This window comes from Sphaeramia orbicularis, chromosome 16 (genome assembly GCF_902148855.1).
Source record: "Sphaeramia orbicularis chromosome 16, fSphaOr1.1, whole genome shotgun sequence".
Lineage (NCBI taxonomy): Eukaryota > Metazoa > Chordata > Actinopteri > Kurtiformes > Apogonidae > Sphaeramia > Sphaeramia orbicularis.
This window is the reverse complement of record NC_043972.1, coordinates 23325439-23343138: the sequence shown is the minus strand read 5'-3', so window position 1 is coordinate 23343138 and position 17700 is coordinate 23325439. Positions and strand designations below refer to the sequence as shown.

The window sequence follows — 17700 nt, the reverse complement described above, 5'->3', positions numbered from 1 at the left end:
AGTCTTGCATATCCTCCCTTTTTTTCAGCATAATTGTCTTGGATGTGAAAAGAGCATGATGCAATATTTCAGATGCAATTTTTTTTTTAATGGAATGTTCTTTGCAGTGAAACAGCAGTGCACTTCTTTAATTAAATCGTTGAAACTCTCGTCCACTACTTTAATACTATACTGTATTTTACTGCCATAGATGTTTATGGGTCAATTCATTTTTATTAGGCTGCATCATGTTTACTTTAATCAACATTGCATCCTCTTCTAGTAAATCATTATGTTTGTAGCATTGCTTTCCTGTGAGAATTAGGCATCTTTGATATGATTAATGGACTCAGTTTAAGTCCCCTGTTTTCAGCTTTATTCACATTGTTAGATTTATATCAGTGCTAATCCAAGAGGAAAGTTTTTAAAGAGTTTATTTAGATCAACAGAATAAATAAACACTTAATTCCTCCTTTTATAAACAATCTTTCAAGATGTTTGGAGATACATTTTCACTGAACAGGAAGGAGATGAAAAAATGTTACATGAGAAGTAACTAAAGCTGTCAAACAACTGCTGTATTGTGGAATGAAAAGAATCAGAAGGACAGTTCTTTGTCATCTGGTTGTCTGATTCTTGTGACTGATTAAGCTATCTTAATTCCATTTACATGTCACTGTTTATGAAAAATTAAAGGTTAATTTGGTTTAGTCACAGACTTAAACAGTCACCAGTGACCAAAAGTATCTGTTGATCTAAAATACTTTGTAACTTTAGAACACAGGTGTCAAACTCCGATCCTTGAGGGCTGGTATCCTGCATGTTTTAGATGTTTCCCTCTTCCAGCCACACCTGGTTCAGTTAATGATCAGCTCATCATCATGCTCTGCAGAAGCCTGATAATGATGCAATGGCTTCCAGGTGTGATGGAAGAGGGAAACATCTAAAACATCCAGGATACCGGCCCTCGAGGATCTGAGTTTGACACCCCTGCTTTAGAACAATCAATCCTATCAATATAGTTAAATAATGGTGGTAAAATGCAGTTTCTCAACTTTTCAGTGGCATCAGATATGACCCATTTGAGCATTCAGAGGCTTGGGGATCAACTTCTGCAACACTGATTCAACAGTAAGAACCATATAGTTTGACAAATGACAGTGGCTATAGTGGATATCCAGGTAATTTTGCATAAAAAGTCATTTTTCTTCAGTTTTCTCTGTTTTGAAGTAATAATCTCTGAATTTACTCTGGGTTTTTAGGAAAGTCTATATGATCCATCAATTAAATATAGAAAACTGGCCGATTTTCACACTGACAATGCAAAATGCAGAGGATAAAATAATGATAAATGGTGATAAATCATTCAAAATATCAAAATAGTTCCAGGTTTTGAGAGGTTAAACCTGTTAAACAGACCCTCACTGATACATGTCCCGATCCATCAGCGCAAACCAATAAATGACACAATAAGTCATTTCATTAATGTTAATGCAGGTTTATTGCAGCTTACAGTAACTATTCCCTGTGCAGCTGTTAATACACTACACGCATCACATCGACTCACAAATAAAATGACAATATAATAAAGACTAAATAGACAATTGCATCCTGTATCAACAGATTTTCACTGTTTAAAGACCTCAGTCAAAGATCATTATCAGGACTGTGATGAAGATAGAGGAAATAAAACAAGTATTAGCGTAAACACTTTTCTATTTTATCACTTGCAGCTGATATGGTTGCTGTGTCCACGCATTGGTCAACTTAGCAACCATATCCAACAGTGTTACCTGCCTGCTGTAAACTAATGAAAGGTACAGAATAGCCTTTTTGTCCACTGGTGTCAAAACAGCACCTTGACCAACAGTACACAGCTGTAACACCTGAACTGAGATGAACTTTAATGTTATGTCATTGTATTTTTAATCCTCTACACTGTATCACTTATTCGTTTTGTTGTATAATGGGATGTATTGTATTTCTTTCTGATGTCAGCCTCTCAATTTCTGCAGTGTTTCTTTATCTATGTGTGATTTCAATGATCTTTCAGACAGTTTAGAATCATGTTAATATCTATACCCATGAGCAAGCAACATGACACATTCCTACATCAACGTCAAACAGGATGTACATCATTTAACTTTATGAGTGACAGTTTCCTGTGGTTTCATTTAGCAGTGGCGAAGATTTTTTTTTTTTTTTTTTACTATAGCCATTTTACGCAATATCTTCTAAAAAATACCCTTCCATGACAAATCTACTTATGAATGTAATTTGACTTTCCACCAAAAATGGTCACTTCCTGTGGTTAATTACACTTGTCGTTATTAAAAACATGTTTTTAGTTTTGACTGAACACCCAAATATTCAATTAACGTAACAAAAAATAGTTTTACTTCATATCCTACTGATATAGTTTTGAGTATTTTGACACTCAATTAGATTGATGCCAGGGGAAAAGAGATGATTTTGACTTATTAGCATCTTGGATGTTTAAGTATGTGGTTTTTAATGGATAAAATGCACTTTTTCTAGCATAAATGTTCCTAACAGTGCAGCATCCTGTTGTCTCGGTACATGCCTGTTTGTATTAATGAAGCGTAACTCTTATACACAATAATTAACACTTTTGTACAGTTTGTCTTTGTTATTTAAGCTTGTGGTTTTCTTGTCTCTGTAGTTACTATATTATTGTATGTTATACCATATTGTACTACATTATGGTAAAAGATCAGCAGCACCAGATATAAATTCCAAATGGGAGGATATGGTGTGTGTGTTTATTTCTAATGAAATACGACTGATTTAGACGGTGTCAGCAGGAAAGACTTTTAATAAAATTCAGTCAAACAGTATCAACAGCGCCAGCACTGCCTGTCAGACTCAAATTCACACACAAACAAAATTAACTGTAAAAACAGAGGAAAAACATCAATATTTTCTGTGCTTCCCTGTTTAGTTTTCCTGAAAAAATATCAAAAACAACACATAAAAGGTTTGAAACGTTTCACTGAGTTAAACCATATTAAGTCGATCTCTGTGAATAAGCTTGCAAATATCTCATTTAAAAAACAGAAGTGACTGTTAACAGTTGAGGTCCCTTCTTCCGCAAACAGCATTCATCACAGATAACATTGTTTATAGTGCAATACTAAACTTTTATTTTGCATCCCAAGCTGTGAGGTCATTACCCACAGCATTTTCTTTTTCTTTTTTTTTTTTTTTTAAATTTTTTTAATTTTTTCATATTGAGAGCATGAAAACTGGATCTGACATAAATGTACAATTTCAGTCTAGTTAAGACATTGTTGGTTCTGTGCTATTGCAGTGCTTTTACTGTAATAATAAGTTAATTAGTATTACATTCTTGTCTGAAATGTTTGTATGTTAATCAGCCAGGTATGTGTAGATATATGCACTTACTGTGAACTATGAACACTCTACAAAACTACAGTGGTTGTTTCTTATAAATTAAAAAAAAACTTTCCTAAAATCCCAAATGTGCTTACAGCAGGTACAGACATTTAATTCACCTGTTTTTTTCTGATTATGCCCCCAGAGCCAAGGGACGGCCTAGAGTTCTTAAAGCTTCAAGTGCCAGTCATTAACTGGACTTAGCACAACAGGACCTGATCCACAGGAGTTTGTCTGGCCAGTTTCTTGCAGAAAAAAACGGTGCAGATCAAACCAGTGTTAAGTGAAAGTCCATCCTGAGAACCATTAGAGCAGCTTCCATGCGGGTCAGACACACAGATTACAGCAATGGCTCGATCAGGTTTCATACAGCAGTGGCTGGTACTGGTCTTGAAATTGTCCAACTCAAGACAGGAGAGTGGTTTCTCTTTGCAGATCATCAGTCTCAGTTCTGCACAGTCCACACTTCAAGGTCTTGCACAATGAAATCTTCTTGTGTAGAGAGAGGTGCGTTGTGAAAAGTAGGACAGGAAAAGCTTGAACCATGGTACAGATCAGCATCCAACCACAGACCGAAACCTCCCCTAAAGAGGAAAAACATACTGTATGTTCATATACGTAGGTAGTTTTTGGGGTCTCTGTTATGCTAGTCTCAGTCATAACAAACAGAAGATAAAATATTTATTAAATGGCTTTCTTTTTTAATACTCTATGACAGTAAAGGATACAACTTTCTGTATCTATTAGAAAAAGAGATAAGTACACACCCTCCTCCGCCGATCTGCAAAGATTCCATGTTGCCACTCACAAAGTAGGAGTTTTCTCCACTCCACCTGTATGACTGCACAAATCAGATACACATTAGAGAGATATACAGAAGAAACCTCAGCATATTAACCTACAATCTGAAAAATAATATGACTCAAACATAAATAAATTATCTTACCTGGAAGTCAGGGTTGAAGCTGAACAGGAAGGTTTCTCCGGTACCGTAGCAGTATTTACTGACTCTGAATGGATCTGAACAAAAAGCTCCAAATACCTGAAAAGACCAAAAACCAGGTCACAAAAGGAATCACAGCAGATTATGGTTTATTAAGGCATTAATGAAACACATTCTCATCTGGGCATGTCAGACACTGTAAGATGCGAACCTTTTTTTGCATGTCTTTGATGACCAGCAGTACAGGACTATCCAGACCAGCCATGTTTCTGTACAGCGTCTTCAGACTGCTACCATGGACCGCTGTACTGTAGGCTAGATGCCATGGATACCCCTGGGTCCTTGGTGGCATCTGAACCACAAGCTGTTGAAATAAACTTTAGTTAATATCTGTAATCTTTACCTGATTGCTTAAATAAACTAAATTAAATGCAAGTAGGTGTGGCTTACTCTCTCCAGGTGATGGTCATCCATCAGATGGCTGTGGTCACTCAAGACAGGAAGAATATTGTCAACATCCTCGTGGTATTCAGGCTCCTCAGCTTCAGAGTCCTCTGAGCTGCACAGACTCAGACGGCGCTTAGTGTCCTTTACTGTGATGATCTGGAAAAGGCCACAAGAATAAAACTAAATTAAGTCAATTAGAAAACGTTTTGCTTCAGATTTTTTGATAACACATCAATATATCTCTTCTGCTTTTCCTCTACATACAGTAACAGACAGGATGTTGTAGGGTGTGACTCATTCTCAGAAAACAGATGTGTGAGAGCTAAGTCGCAAACCTCACATAATGAGTGAAAGCTAAGGTTTGTTTTGATTACATTATATTATATATAAGTTCTTCCAACAAAATGGAGAGTGGTAACCAATGTGAAGAGCAAAATAGGCATGAAGGAATATGACAAGCACATAAACAAACATCTTATCTTGTGTATAAATAAGGATATAAATCTAGTGAATGGTGTATAAATAAATATCTAAATTATGATTATTCAAGGTTTTTGTTTAGTTTGTGTTTTTTGTGCATTTAATACAGCACCATTTAAGCAGGGAAGAAGGATGGATTAATGCTGACAAAAATACCTCTTCTAAAATCTCAGCTATAAGGTTTCTTCTATCTCCCACATGCAGTTTATCAGTTAATACATGTCATATAAAAGTCCTACCTCAACATACGGCTCCACACAGTCACTGGCAAAATATAGAACCTTGATATTGTCTGGTAGCAGCTTCATAGCTCTTGATTTCTCTGTCAACCCTTGCACTCTGCAGGTCCACATGTCTGTGAGCCAGATGAAGGAGCACCCGCTACTTTAACACGCCTCATGTTACTTTCACTTTTTTTCCATTTGAAATTCTATTGGTTGGAAACAGGAAGGAAGGGTGCTCCTCATTGGTTGGCTCTGATACATATACAGTTTCTTTTTTCTTTAAACAGGAAGATGACATGCATTTCTGTTATGGCGGGAGGGAGCTGGAGACAGGATGCCCATATGTGGAGAGAGTGGGATTTCCCACAATGTCTGGGATAACTGCCAAGCACTTTGGTGCCTCAGTTACAGTAAATCAGGATGCTTTAGGATTTTTAAACTTAGTTGTTTAGCAGGAAATTCTCTTGAACTTTTGGTTCATCTTCTGCAGCATATGGTTTTCTACATTTATTTCACCCTTACCTTCCAGTTTTTGGCAGAAGGGTTGACAGGGTTGTTAAGTAGCTTGTTGATCACTGCCACCTTATCCTTCTCCACTACCAGATAGTGGTTCTGATGTTTCTCTCCAATGAGATAGGGGGGTTGCTGGTGCTTCTTGTTGCCTTTGTAGATGTCTGGCGACCACTGCACAAAGAAGGTGTAGAGGTGGTCAACCCTGTAGAAGCAGAGGACAGAATGTAAATGGAAGCACATCTCATTTGTGCATGTGTTTGCAGAAATAAGTTAATAAAGTAACAATAGATAACATAATGACAAAACAAAAAACATAGATTGTACTGTGCATTATTGGAAAAAAACATGTTATCAATTTAGGTTTGCTTTTTGCTTCTTACATATATTCCATGTGAATGCATTATTAGTCTAATGTGAACCTTAATCTCAGCAGCAGTTGGACCAACCCATAGAATAAAAGAAAAAGAATGCAGTAAATCTGTTAAGACGAGCCAGGACATGACTATCAAGGAAGTATAACACACTTTGAGTGTTTGAGGTGTTAATCATTCTAGACCTATGAAATAACAAAATCAACAGGATGACTCTTTGTGCTGCATATGTGATCATTAACACTACAACCAACCACCCCCTTTCTAACAAGGAATAAATAATTTAGCTCAATATATGAACAGAAGTACACCTACTGTGCAGAATGCAAATTGCTTGAGTATATGTTTTAGTGTAACTTTAAGTTTCATTTCATTTAAAGGGAAGTTAGAAGAGCCAATTCAATACTAAACTCTTCTCATCTGAATACATTTGCATCATGGAATCCAGAATCCTGTTTCAGATCAAAACCCATATATTCACAATGAGCTGTCACAAAGCATCATTTTGTTGTGGTGAATCCTTTCACTTACTCTCCAACGCTGTAGGCAACTCCCATGACTGACTGAAGAAGAAAAAAAGGTGTGATGAAACTCTGGAAGAGGAAAAGAAGAAGGAGAGGAGATGGTTTGGAGGCTCAGTACTGCAGCAGCATGTCCACACTGAGTCTCTGCCATTGCAGGCATTTTATACCTGCGGATCAATCGCTGAGATAAGCCCCTTTCACCATAAACCCTCCCTTTCTCCCTTCACAGCTCAGCATGGCCTGCACGTATTAACACAAGGGTTTCACAATGGTGACTGAAAGCCAAAGTTGGTGACACATTAACTTGACCTGCTCTGGTCCCTGTCCTTTGGTTTTGCCAAAGTTCTGGAAGTTAACTGTGTCAAAGTAGTAGCACAGTGACTAAATGACATGACTTGATGTAAAGATAAGGCCCTGTCTGTCTGTCTGTCTGTCTGTCTGTCTGTCTGTCTATTAGATCACTCCTGCATATTCGTCTTCCTGTCTGTCTTTATTTCTTTTAGCCTGCAGATGTCTCTCCCAATGCTATTAGAGGTGAAAACCAATGTATATACATACTTATGTATATGAACACAACCATCTTCCACTAGTTTATACTTTATATCAACTAAGCATTCAGATAAATTTGCTTGTTATACCCTCCTACATTTTGCAGCTATACTAAATAACAACATATGGTCATGATACTTTAATTAAATAAGTAAATAACCAACAATTTCCTCAGGGAGAACAAAGCATTCTGAACCTGAATCTTAACAATTTTCACCTATAGTGAGTCTTAAAAATGGGCCATTACTCTTTTCACTTCCTTATTTGATAGGAATACATTATAATAATGATAATGATACAGATCTTTCCCATGATGATATTAAAGACATTTTGATTAAAATATATGTGTACTTGTAATAAATCTTTTGCACTATTTCTTCCATCATTACCTTCTAAAACATTCATTCCTCACTCTGCTACTTACTGTTTGTTTTTTTTTTTTTTTCTCCTGTAGTGAGTCTGTTTTTCATTATGCCTTTTTTTTTTTAAGGTGAATGAGGAGATGATTAACTGTTTGGCTAAATACGAGATTCTTGGAACATGGAAAAAGAAGTGCAATTAGATAGTTGTGGTCTGTAGTAAAGCTGGGTTGATGTTAGATTTTAAGGATTGTGCAACTTCCTGGAATTTCCAAAAGGCCTTTCAATGACGATGTGATGAGTTCAAATGAATGGCAGAACTTCTTTTCAAATTTATCCTGTGTTTATATGTATGTAAATTACATTCTACTGTTTATGTAACATAGTTCCCTGCATTTAACATTTACACAATTTCAGTACAATCTCTATTATGATCAGTCTTAGACTATGTGACAGGATTTAATTAAAACATCCAGCCTTGTAATCTGTGTTGACCATTCATAAATGATCAGTGATCAATACCTGCCCTTCAGGCTTTATCAGTTAACAGTGCTGATGATTGTCTTTCTGCACTAATACACAGTCACAGATATCTGTTTCTTCTATCTGTGGTCATTAGGATTACTAAGTAAACAGAAATGACTCCCAGTTAGCCTGATGGTTTGAACCCATCGAGTTCTCAAAGCTTAATCCTATTTGTTAGAGCTGCTTTGAGGATGTTTTTTCCAAATTTCCCTGTTTTTGGCTTCGTAGGTGTTTCTACTGGCATAAAAAAAAAAAATGTAGAAATGCAAAAAGAATGGTTTTCTTGGTATAAAATATTTGATCAAATTAAAAACATGAGCAACCATTACGCAACATAACATAACTTGTCACATTTTAAGGATTAGGTGTACACTAGTAAGACTGTAATCAGCCAAATTTCAAAGTGATCACAGATGATAACAGTTTCAGTACAAACTTTGTTCATGCTTGGATATCAGGTCAGGAGATACAATAGGACACTCTGGGGTCAGCAGTCGGCCACTATGTTATTACAAAAGACCGAAAAGATGGAGGAGATCAATTTGAGACAGTGTTCGCTCTGACACACAAACCCAATCAATAGGCAAAGATATAGATATACATGCGCACACACTAAAATAAAAAGATGTAGTGAATAATATAAAATTTTTAAAAATAACCTGGAAAAACCCTGCACATTTGTGTTTTCTGAAGCTACTTTGCCCTCAAGCTCATTGTATTTCATGACATAAGCAGATGGATCTTGTATGACTGAAATGAGTTCTTCACAGCCTTAAATGACACACAAATTTCTTTAACTGTCTTAATTTAATGACTTATGTATTTACTCAGTTGGTTTAAGACTTTCTTAAAGTAAAAAGAAAAAAAAAAAAAAGAAAAAAGAAAAAAGATTGACATATGAAATGTACTCAGCTTGTTTTGGCGTCCAGTCTGAAATAATAATAGATTTGAAGCTAATTATCAAAATACCAAAATACAGAAAATCAATGACGTTACGTGCGAACGTGCACAGACCAGTAGTTGCTGTTATTGTTTAGCCTTTACACAGGCTGTGGTTTTCCACGAGAGTCCATGTACCCACATGCAGTTGCACATAAACAGCCCTCTTCACTCTTTTGGCAGTGAGCCGTAGCTTCAGTTGTTGCAGATGCTGTTGCGTCACTTCTACCACAATTCCTGTAAATCCTTTCAGCCCATGCCTGCTTCCAGACATGGGAATACCTCCATGAGTCTGACTCCCATCCATCTGACTACAGAACATGCACTCAGACTTATTCAAACACAGTGCAAGGGGATGTACAAAATAACAACTCAGTGAATACTAACGCAACAAACATTTGGATTTAAAACCTATGATATTAATGCATTTATTTTATTCAGATGAAGACTAAGCTGCACAGTAAGATTTGGATGTGCATGCGTAAGACAAACTTTTGGCATTTTAGAAAATTATAAACAGAAACACTCTCTTAGACAGATAAATGAAAACAATGATGTCAACTGATACAAATTTAAAATGCCTCATGGGTCCTATACTTTTACCTTAACGTCATTATTTCCATGTTTGGTAAATCAGTTTTTGGTAAATCATCAAAGACACAATAATGATCAATGTTTTGTCATAATGACAGTTAGCCTCAACAGACTTCCTGCAACCCACACAACCTTAATATGGCTGTGCTGCTGTGGTGCAGTGCAGTCTCTTACCAAACTATCACTTCTTTTTATTGGGAACAAAATGTGTTAAATTTTAAGTGTATCTAGATGACATGTTTGCTATCTTGGCAAGCTGTAGAAGTAAGAAACAGACTTTATTATTTATGCTTGACTCTCACTGTGTTTTGCTTATATGCATCTTTTGTTAATACATTTTACCATTAATCATTTTGCCATGATCAAAATCCATAATGAGTAGTAGATAGGAACCATCTAACATTTGTCTAACATCTGCTGAACTAATTATACTCATTGTCCAGGTTTCTTCCATGTTCTTCTATCATGCATTCATTTTCTAGAGGGTCACAGGGGTGTTGTAGCTGATCGCAAGGTACAACCTGGATGTGACACCAGTCCACTGCAGGGCTGACACATACAATCATTCACACTGACATTCATACCTACAAACAATGTAGACTGAATATTTAACCTATTAACCCTTAAAAACCTATATCTACTTTTAATGGCAACTGCTAATTATCTAAATTTGACCTTTAAGTAATTTATCAACATTTATTCTAATTTTATCCCTTGAAATTTTGCATTTTTGGGTGAAATTTCATTATTCTCATACATATATATTACTGATAATGCAGATGGTCCTAAGAGCTCAGGGCAATTTCAATGGTTATTACATCAAAACAGGGAAAACTAAAGAAAAAGTGAGGTTTTTTTAGCAAAATAACTGTAGCATCTACTGTCACAGTAATTTATTAAACTACATGGATTTTATTGGTGAATACATTTTGGCAAAAATAATCTAATCAAAAGAGACATATCCGATGCTTCTGAAAAACTAAGAAATTGCATTTTACCTGAATTATTTAAGTGTATTGAAAGGATTAGTGGCTAAACAGTTATTAAATGTTTTATACCAGTATGAAAGGGTTAGGGTTAGGGTTAGGGTTAGCTGTTTAGGCCTTTTACAGTGCATGTGTTGTGGTGGGAGGAAGGAGGAACCTCGGAGAACCCACACAGACATGGGGAGAACATACACACTCAAGGCTCTGATAAGGTCCTGGGTTTTGAGGATCAAACCTTATTGCTGTGAGGTGACAGTGCTAACCACCATGCTATCATCATTTTCTATCATCTGTCTCATATTTAGGGTCAATGAACAGAGAATGTTGTGTATAGTGTTGTAATAATGAGCTATACAAATGACTTGGAATCACTTTTTTCAGTATGAAGTAAAAAAAAAAAAAAAGAATAAACAAGTCACTTAAAGTATCATGACCACATGTTATTGCTAGTCTCTTTAGTATCCATGAATCCAAATGAAGTTAGAATTAAGCCTCACATACTGCATGTATGAGCATTTGCACAATTTGCGTGTGGTTTCTTTCAGTGCATGTTTATTTGCAAGTCACCCTGTGTCTGTTTGTGTCGTGCGTGCAAAAATCCAATAGTGTACGTGTCTAAATGATAATAAAAACAGGATGAACATTTCTCAATCAATCCCTGCAGTGGGAGAGCGCATGGCCAAAACACAGGCAAGTTCACACAAAGGTTACAGGTAAAAGTGTATCAGCTCAGCCTCGGTCAATTTACATGTGAATATTTACGTCATTATGTAAACCTGTTATCCTAACTACATGAATAAAATGGTCTTGCATGAATTTGTTAATCACTGTTGGAAAAAAATGACAATAAGTTTTTTTCAAATCCCCCATTGTTGCATTTCCATGTCATATGCTCAATAGTGGAATCCTGGTGCTGTTGGCTTTTCCTTGGCTGTTGTTTTCCATCTCCTTCTATCAAATGAGTGGATGTTTGTTTCAGATTACAAAAAATACACACAATAATACAGATTTGAGGTTTATTTTAAAAGAAAGCTTAAGTACAAACTAAGGGTAGAACTAGCTTATATGGGCGATATTAAGGCTAAACACATGACACACTCATTTCCCGCTGATTGCGAACAGTTGTTGGCATGGGTGGAGGGCCGGTGGGGGGAGGGTGAGTGGGAGGGCAAACTACCCATATTCTGTAGAGTTGTGACTGTCCAACAACCCCCCCCTCTAATATCTGTCTATTTAGTTGAACAAAAAAACTGCCCCGACACCCACAAGCTTCTCAAAGCATCGATACAAGCAACAAATTAACCAAAAGTGACATAAAAAGTGTTTTATTCTTCTATTTCATTACATCTTAGAGGCAATTATGGCATTTAGTTACAAAGCAGAACTTTTCCTGGTAGTAGAACATTTTCATTTTATTTTTATTGTAGTTCTTTTACATTTAAGAGCAACAAAATTTTGTTTAAACACCGGTCTCATTTCTGTTGTGTATTCAGAACATTTTGGCTATGTGTTGCTACAGGGCATTATCTGACAATAAATAGTATTTTTGTTGATCTTTTGAAGAAACAACTTACATACTGTATATATGGGGATCCCATGGCACTCTGCAAAGGCAACTTGTCCCCTTGTAAAATTTTCCATCCACAGTTGCTGGTGAGTATTAGTTCCTTAAATCAGGTTAATTCAATTGTGCTTTTGTTCTTTTTTTGGGCCTGCCTGTTGAGAATCCAAATCTCTAAGTACAAAAAACTGGTTTGGGCTGCTTTGCTGTCAGAGTGTGTGAGAAGGTGGGTGGGGGTGTTTGCTGTGATTATACACTCACACTATGGCGACATAAAGCTGGACTCCACAATGAGAATAATTAAATCTGAAGAGTTCAGATTGTCTTCTTCAAGTTATGGTAACATAATGATTTAAGCAAGTTTGGGTTAAGGCTGATATTTGGATAAGTCCCAACAAAGTGAATGGAAGGCAGTGTTAAGTCCCTTCAAATATAACATTTGTTCAGGAGTTTCCCAAACAGTACATACAAAGAAATTCCAGTAGATAATGTGATGTAATAACAGGCATAATTCTTATAGACCATGTAATGAGAAGCAAGTCAGGACAAATTATCCCCAAGAACATACAGCTTCAGTAATATTTGTTAGACCACTGTGATAAAATAGCAACTTTTTTGTGTGCAAATATGACATACATTAAATGTTTAACTCTTTAAAACCTGACATGTCATCCCTGGCACACTCTGCACATGTGCAGTTTGGATGGTTGTAACTGTTTCATCGTTTGTGCAACTGGAAAAATTCCAAGAGTTTCTGAAACCTGAGACGTTGTGTTTTATAAACTTTATTGGGTATTTGTGGTAATTTCACTCACACCTGTAGTAAAACCTGGAGAATAAGCCATTTTAGCAATATTATGACATGCATTAAACTGTAAATGACTGCTAGATTTTGAAAGTTCCAAGTGTACTCGAAAAACAGGCGGAAGGACTCACTCACAACATATTTACCTCCGCCAGGGAGGTTATGTTTTTGCCAGGGTTTGTTTGTTTGTCTGTTTGTTTGTTTGTTTTTTTGTCTGTCCGTTAGTGTGCAACATAACTCAAAAAGTTACGGACAGATTTGGATGAAATTTTCAGGGTTTGTTGGAAATGGGATAAGGAAGAAATGATTAAATTTTGGTGGTGATCGGGGGTGGGGGGGCCCACGGGGGGGGCCACTGATCAGCCTTAGCAGAGGTCTGCGCTCTCCGAGTGCTTCTAGTTTCTAACCTTTTTTTTTAGTCAAAATAAGAAAAAAGTCCAAACGGACCATTTTAGGCTGAGGGTTTAAAGGGTTAACATCGGAAATAATCTGGATTTGAATCAGTCATAACAAAAACAGATTTTTTTTTCACAGTAACAGCACATACATTAAGAGCACATTAGAATGAAAACAGTTAATTAATATTGTAGTACTATTACAAAGGCATACTGTCTCTGTCTTCATTCCTTACTGCTTTACTCAGTCCCCCTGAGGCAAAATGCAAAGCCAGCGTTTTGTTGTCTTTTAACTTTAAATGCCACTTTGAGCCACTGATCTGATGCAACATACACGTAGTTAAGGACACTTTTAGGCCTGATGACAGTGTAATAACTCTGACTCTGCTGTGTCAGTCAGGGTTAATCAGTGATGTTTCTGAGAGAGTAAGGCTTTCATTGACCCACATACAGAACTCAGATGCACTGTGGGTAGCAAAGGTTAAAGAAGACCACAGAGCTACCGGCGAAGAAAAAAAAAGTGGGACTTTTCGAGGTTTTGCTTCTTTGGAAACTTGAGTAGGTTTCACGTAAAGGAAAGAAATGTTCAGAAAAATATCGATGTTTAAATCTGAAAGCTTACGTGAATGTAAATGAATGTAATACTCATCTTGTGATGTCAATAATACGCATTTTTTTTGTTTGTTTGTTTTTAGAAATGATCCTTTCTGTGAGTAAATGTATTAACTGCAATCTGCTCAACTAAAAAAGCTTTTTAATTAAAGCCTTATTAATTTATATATACACATTTTTGTAGATGTATTTATTGATGAATATATTGCTTCCAGTATGCGGATTATGTGATCACTCCTGTTTGTCTTTCAATCCATCTGTCAGCAGGAAGTTAACAATGAACCCTTAAATAATGATGCAGAATCAGAAGACCCAGCAGAATCTGGAAATGTTTTTTGACTTTCTTTTTCAAAACTGGAAAGCCCCAAGCCAATGTAAAATCCAGTTTAAATAAAAAATTATTATAATGAACTAATCTCTTACTGGCACCAACTGATGCATAAGAAAAGAGAGATAAACAAGTCATAATTTGTGGATCTACTTGAGATTTTTTTTTAAGTGGAACAAGGTAAATAATGGACCATTAGCCTTTGCAGAGGTCTGTGTTTTTCAAGTTAATTTATAATAAATTCAGGGGTTTTTTTTTTACACATCTGTGTTCACAGCCTTTGTACCAGAGGCATTCAGACCATTTAAGACCATTAACACTGACTGTCATAACCTGCAGACTTTATAGTGAGTCTAGATTTAATTATATAGCAGAGAAAGTAAATTGTGCCGTTCTCAGAATTCAACTGTCCTGGTGGCCTGCCAAAACCAGCCTGACTCTTAGTAAACTCAGTAACTGTCACCTCTGCACTTGACTGGACTTTGCATATCATGGTCAGCATAGTACTCACTGTCCATTTAGCATTTTTGATTTAGCTTTTTTTTTTTTTTTTTTATGAACTGCCGTAAAACAAAACAGTCTCATCCTAGATTAAATGACTCACTCACAAAGAATTGCACCAATTTCACACATTAAATTACAGGTCAAGGTAAATATATAACTTTCCCATAAAATAGCATAGAAAGTATCGTTAAAGTTACTTGATGCTGTAAAAGCCATCTATCCATGCCATGGAAGTCACTATGTTAGTTTACCATAACCTAAAGTTTATTTAACACTTGAAATTGGTGCAATGTTGTATCAGTGAGGCATTTTTTCATGTATTGTTTTTTGCCATGTAATAAAATAATGCACGCCGAAGGTTATTTTCCCATGCTTTGTATTATGTTTGTGTCTGAACTAAACTAAACTAAACTAAACTAAACTAAACTAAAATTTTCTTGGGAAAAAAAGGCAAAATAGACAGTGTAAAGTGTTCCAATTAAATGGTAAAGAAACCATCACTATTAAAGTAATTCACTGTTATGCCACTTTTATGTGATACAGATTTTATTAATGATAGAAACCAGTGGCATAAACTTCCTGTCAAATGAAAATAATAGAAGAAGTGACTTATACTTGTGTCTGTCCTTCAGTTAAAGTCAGTTTCTAAATGAATCATCCCCAGCACTGTGGGAGTAATTTTCCTGTATGGTTAGAAGCTCATCAACTGTACTTTTTGTTTCATATGTAAAACAACACAGCATTTATCATTTGTTTGGGCAGACTTTGTGAGATAACTTCTTGGACACGAATTCCTAACCTTCAGTTTAAAAGTCATTATTTCCAGTTTCCTGCCAACTCTGGCTGCTCTTTCACCATCCCATGCGCTGCACTTCAGTACACCAGCATGATTTCAGTCCAAATCACACGTCAGCCTTAGTAATCTCTTTCTGATTCAGACACAAATATTAGGTTTCTCAGTCTGAGTTCACATTGTACAGTCTCATATTTACAGCATACTACAATGTAAAATGACCAACAGAAGATGTTATTGTTGACCTACTGAACTACATTAGCACATTTGCCTTCTTATTGGCATAAAAATAGCAGTGGCAGCATCCTAAACAGAGGCCTTTGTGGTAAGCTTTGAAATTTTATAAAATAATATAGCACTACATACAGTAAACACCAACAGATGATGTGCATTACATGTACTGTGGACTCAGGAAGAACATTAACATATATTTTCCTAAAACTTTTAATTCAAGCATAAGTTTATGGTACAAGTTGTGCAGAACCAGAGTAAACCATTTCTATGTGCAGAATTCAGGATTAAGACTGAAAATATTTTGTTAATGTTGAGCACCACCCAGATTAAAAAGATTAGCTCATGTGGTTTTAGAAAAACAGTTACAATACAAAAATGTAAAAAGAAGTCTGCACATTTCAGTCTATGTTTAAAAGTCACTTGAAAGAACGTACTATGCTATTTCTGTCAGGGAATGTGTGAATAAGGGGCAACAAACTTACATAATAAAGCTTTTTACTTTTTTAATAGATAGAAACATATATTATTCATCATGGTGGGGATTATAACCTGTAGCATCAGCCTACATGTCTATCATACTCTTAAGGTTGTATATTAATAACTGTTTGTCAGTGTTTATAGCTTATTTTTTTCATTAATCTTGTATTTTAATCTCTCTTAATATATATAAACCCTTTCTAGAAATTGTCACTAAACATGGAATAAACAATCAAATTAACTGGTGAGCCAAAAAAAGACTAAACTTCCCCTATCTTAGGATAACTATTATGAAACCTGTGTTTATTCCAAGGAGTAAGGAGTATTTACCCACAGACTTATTGAGATTAGAGAGAGAAGTACTTTTACATAAACTCACAACACATTCGGGTTTGGTAATATATTACTTAACCAGCTAGTGAACTATAATACCACCGACCACTGGTGTGTGAATGTATGTTTTTTAGGTAACGTTAAAGGAGTAGATAATGTAATATAATGAAAATGTACAGTAAATGAGTTACTAGGTGCTGAAATCATTGATCCTAATCACACTGAACATGAAGTGAACTCTCACCCTCAACGTAACAGGCTGGAGACCAAATTTATTCACCAATCAGTGCAAAAGTCACCTCAGTGTTAATCCACTATGAGTTTTCACCAGTCTGAGAAAGTAAAGTAGTAAGATGCAACATTACAGCGTTTCACACCTGTGGTTTTACAGGGGTTGGACAAAATAATGGAAACACCTTAAAAAAATCAACAAAATATAATTTAATATGGTGTAGGTCCGCCTTTTGCGGCAATTACAGCCTCAATTCTCCGAGGTATTGATTCTTACAATTTGTGAATTGTTTCCAAAGGAATTTTAAGCCATTCTTCAGTTAGAATACCCTCCAACTCTTTTAGAGACGATGGCGGTGGAAATCGACGTCTTACTTGAATCTCTAAAACTGACCATAAATGCTCAATAATGTTGAGGTCTGGGGACTGTGCCGGCCATACGAGATGCTCAACTTCATTAGAATGTTCCTCATGCCATTCTTTAACAATTCTAGCTGTATGGATTGGGGCATTATCATCTTGAGGTGAAGGTGTTTCCATTATTTTGTCCAACCCCTGTATATTAACCTGCTGTAAC

The 17700-nt window shown here is 36.0% G+C and overlaps 1 protein-coding gene across 2 annotated transcripts; it reads right to left on the bottom strand.

Annotated features, from left to right (window-relative positions):
- Positions 1-2797: 2797 nt before the first annotated feature.
- Positions 2798-7042, bottom strand: ncoa7a (nuclear receptor coactivator 7a). Of its 2 annotated transcripts, XM_030158670.1 has the most exons (7): positions 6906-7042; positions 6013-6205; positions 4790-4942; positions 4551-4703; positions 4343-4438; positions 4164-4237; positions 2798-3980 (listed from the first exon to the last, which is right to left on the bottom strand). In XM_030158670.1, the coding sequence occupies exons 1-7, from the start codon at positions 6929-6931 to the stop codon at positions 3842-3844; spliced, it is 834 nt and encodes a 277-aa protein (XP_030014530.1). In that variant the 5' UTR covers positions 6932-7042; the 3' UTR covers positions 2798-3841. The 2 variants fall into 2 exon arrangements, with proteins under 2 accessions (XP_030014530.1, XP_030014531.1); XM_030158671.1 differs by lacking the exons at positions 6013-6205; positions 6906-7042 and adding an exon at positions 5506-5920.
- Between the last annotated feature and the right edge of the window lie 10658 nt (positions 7043-17700).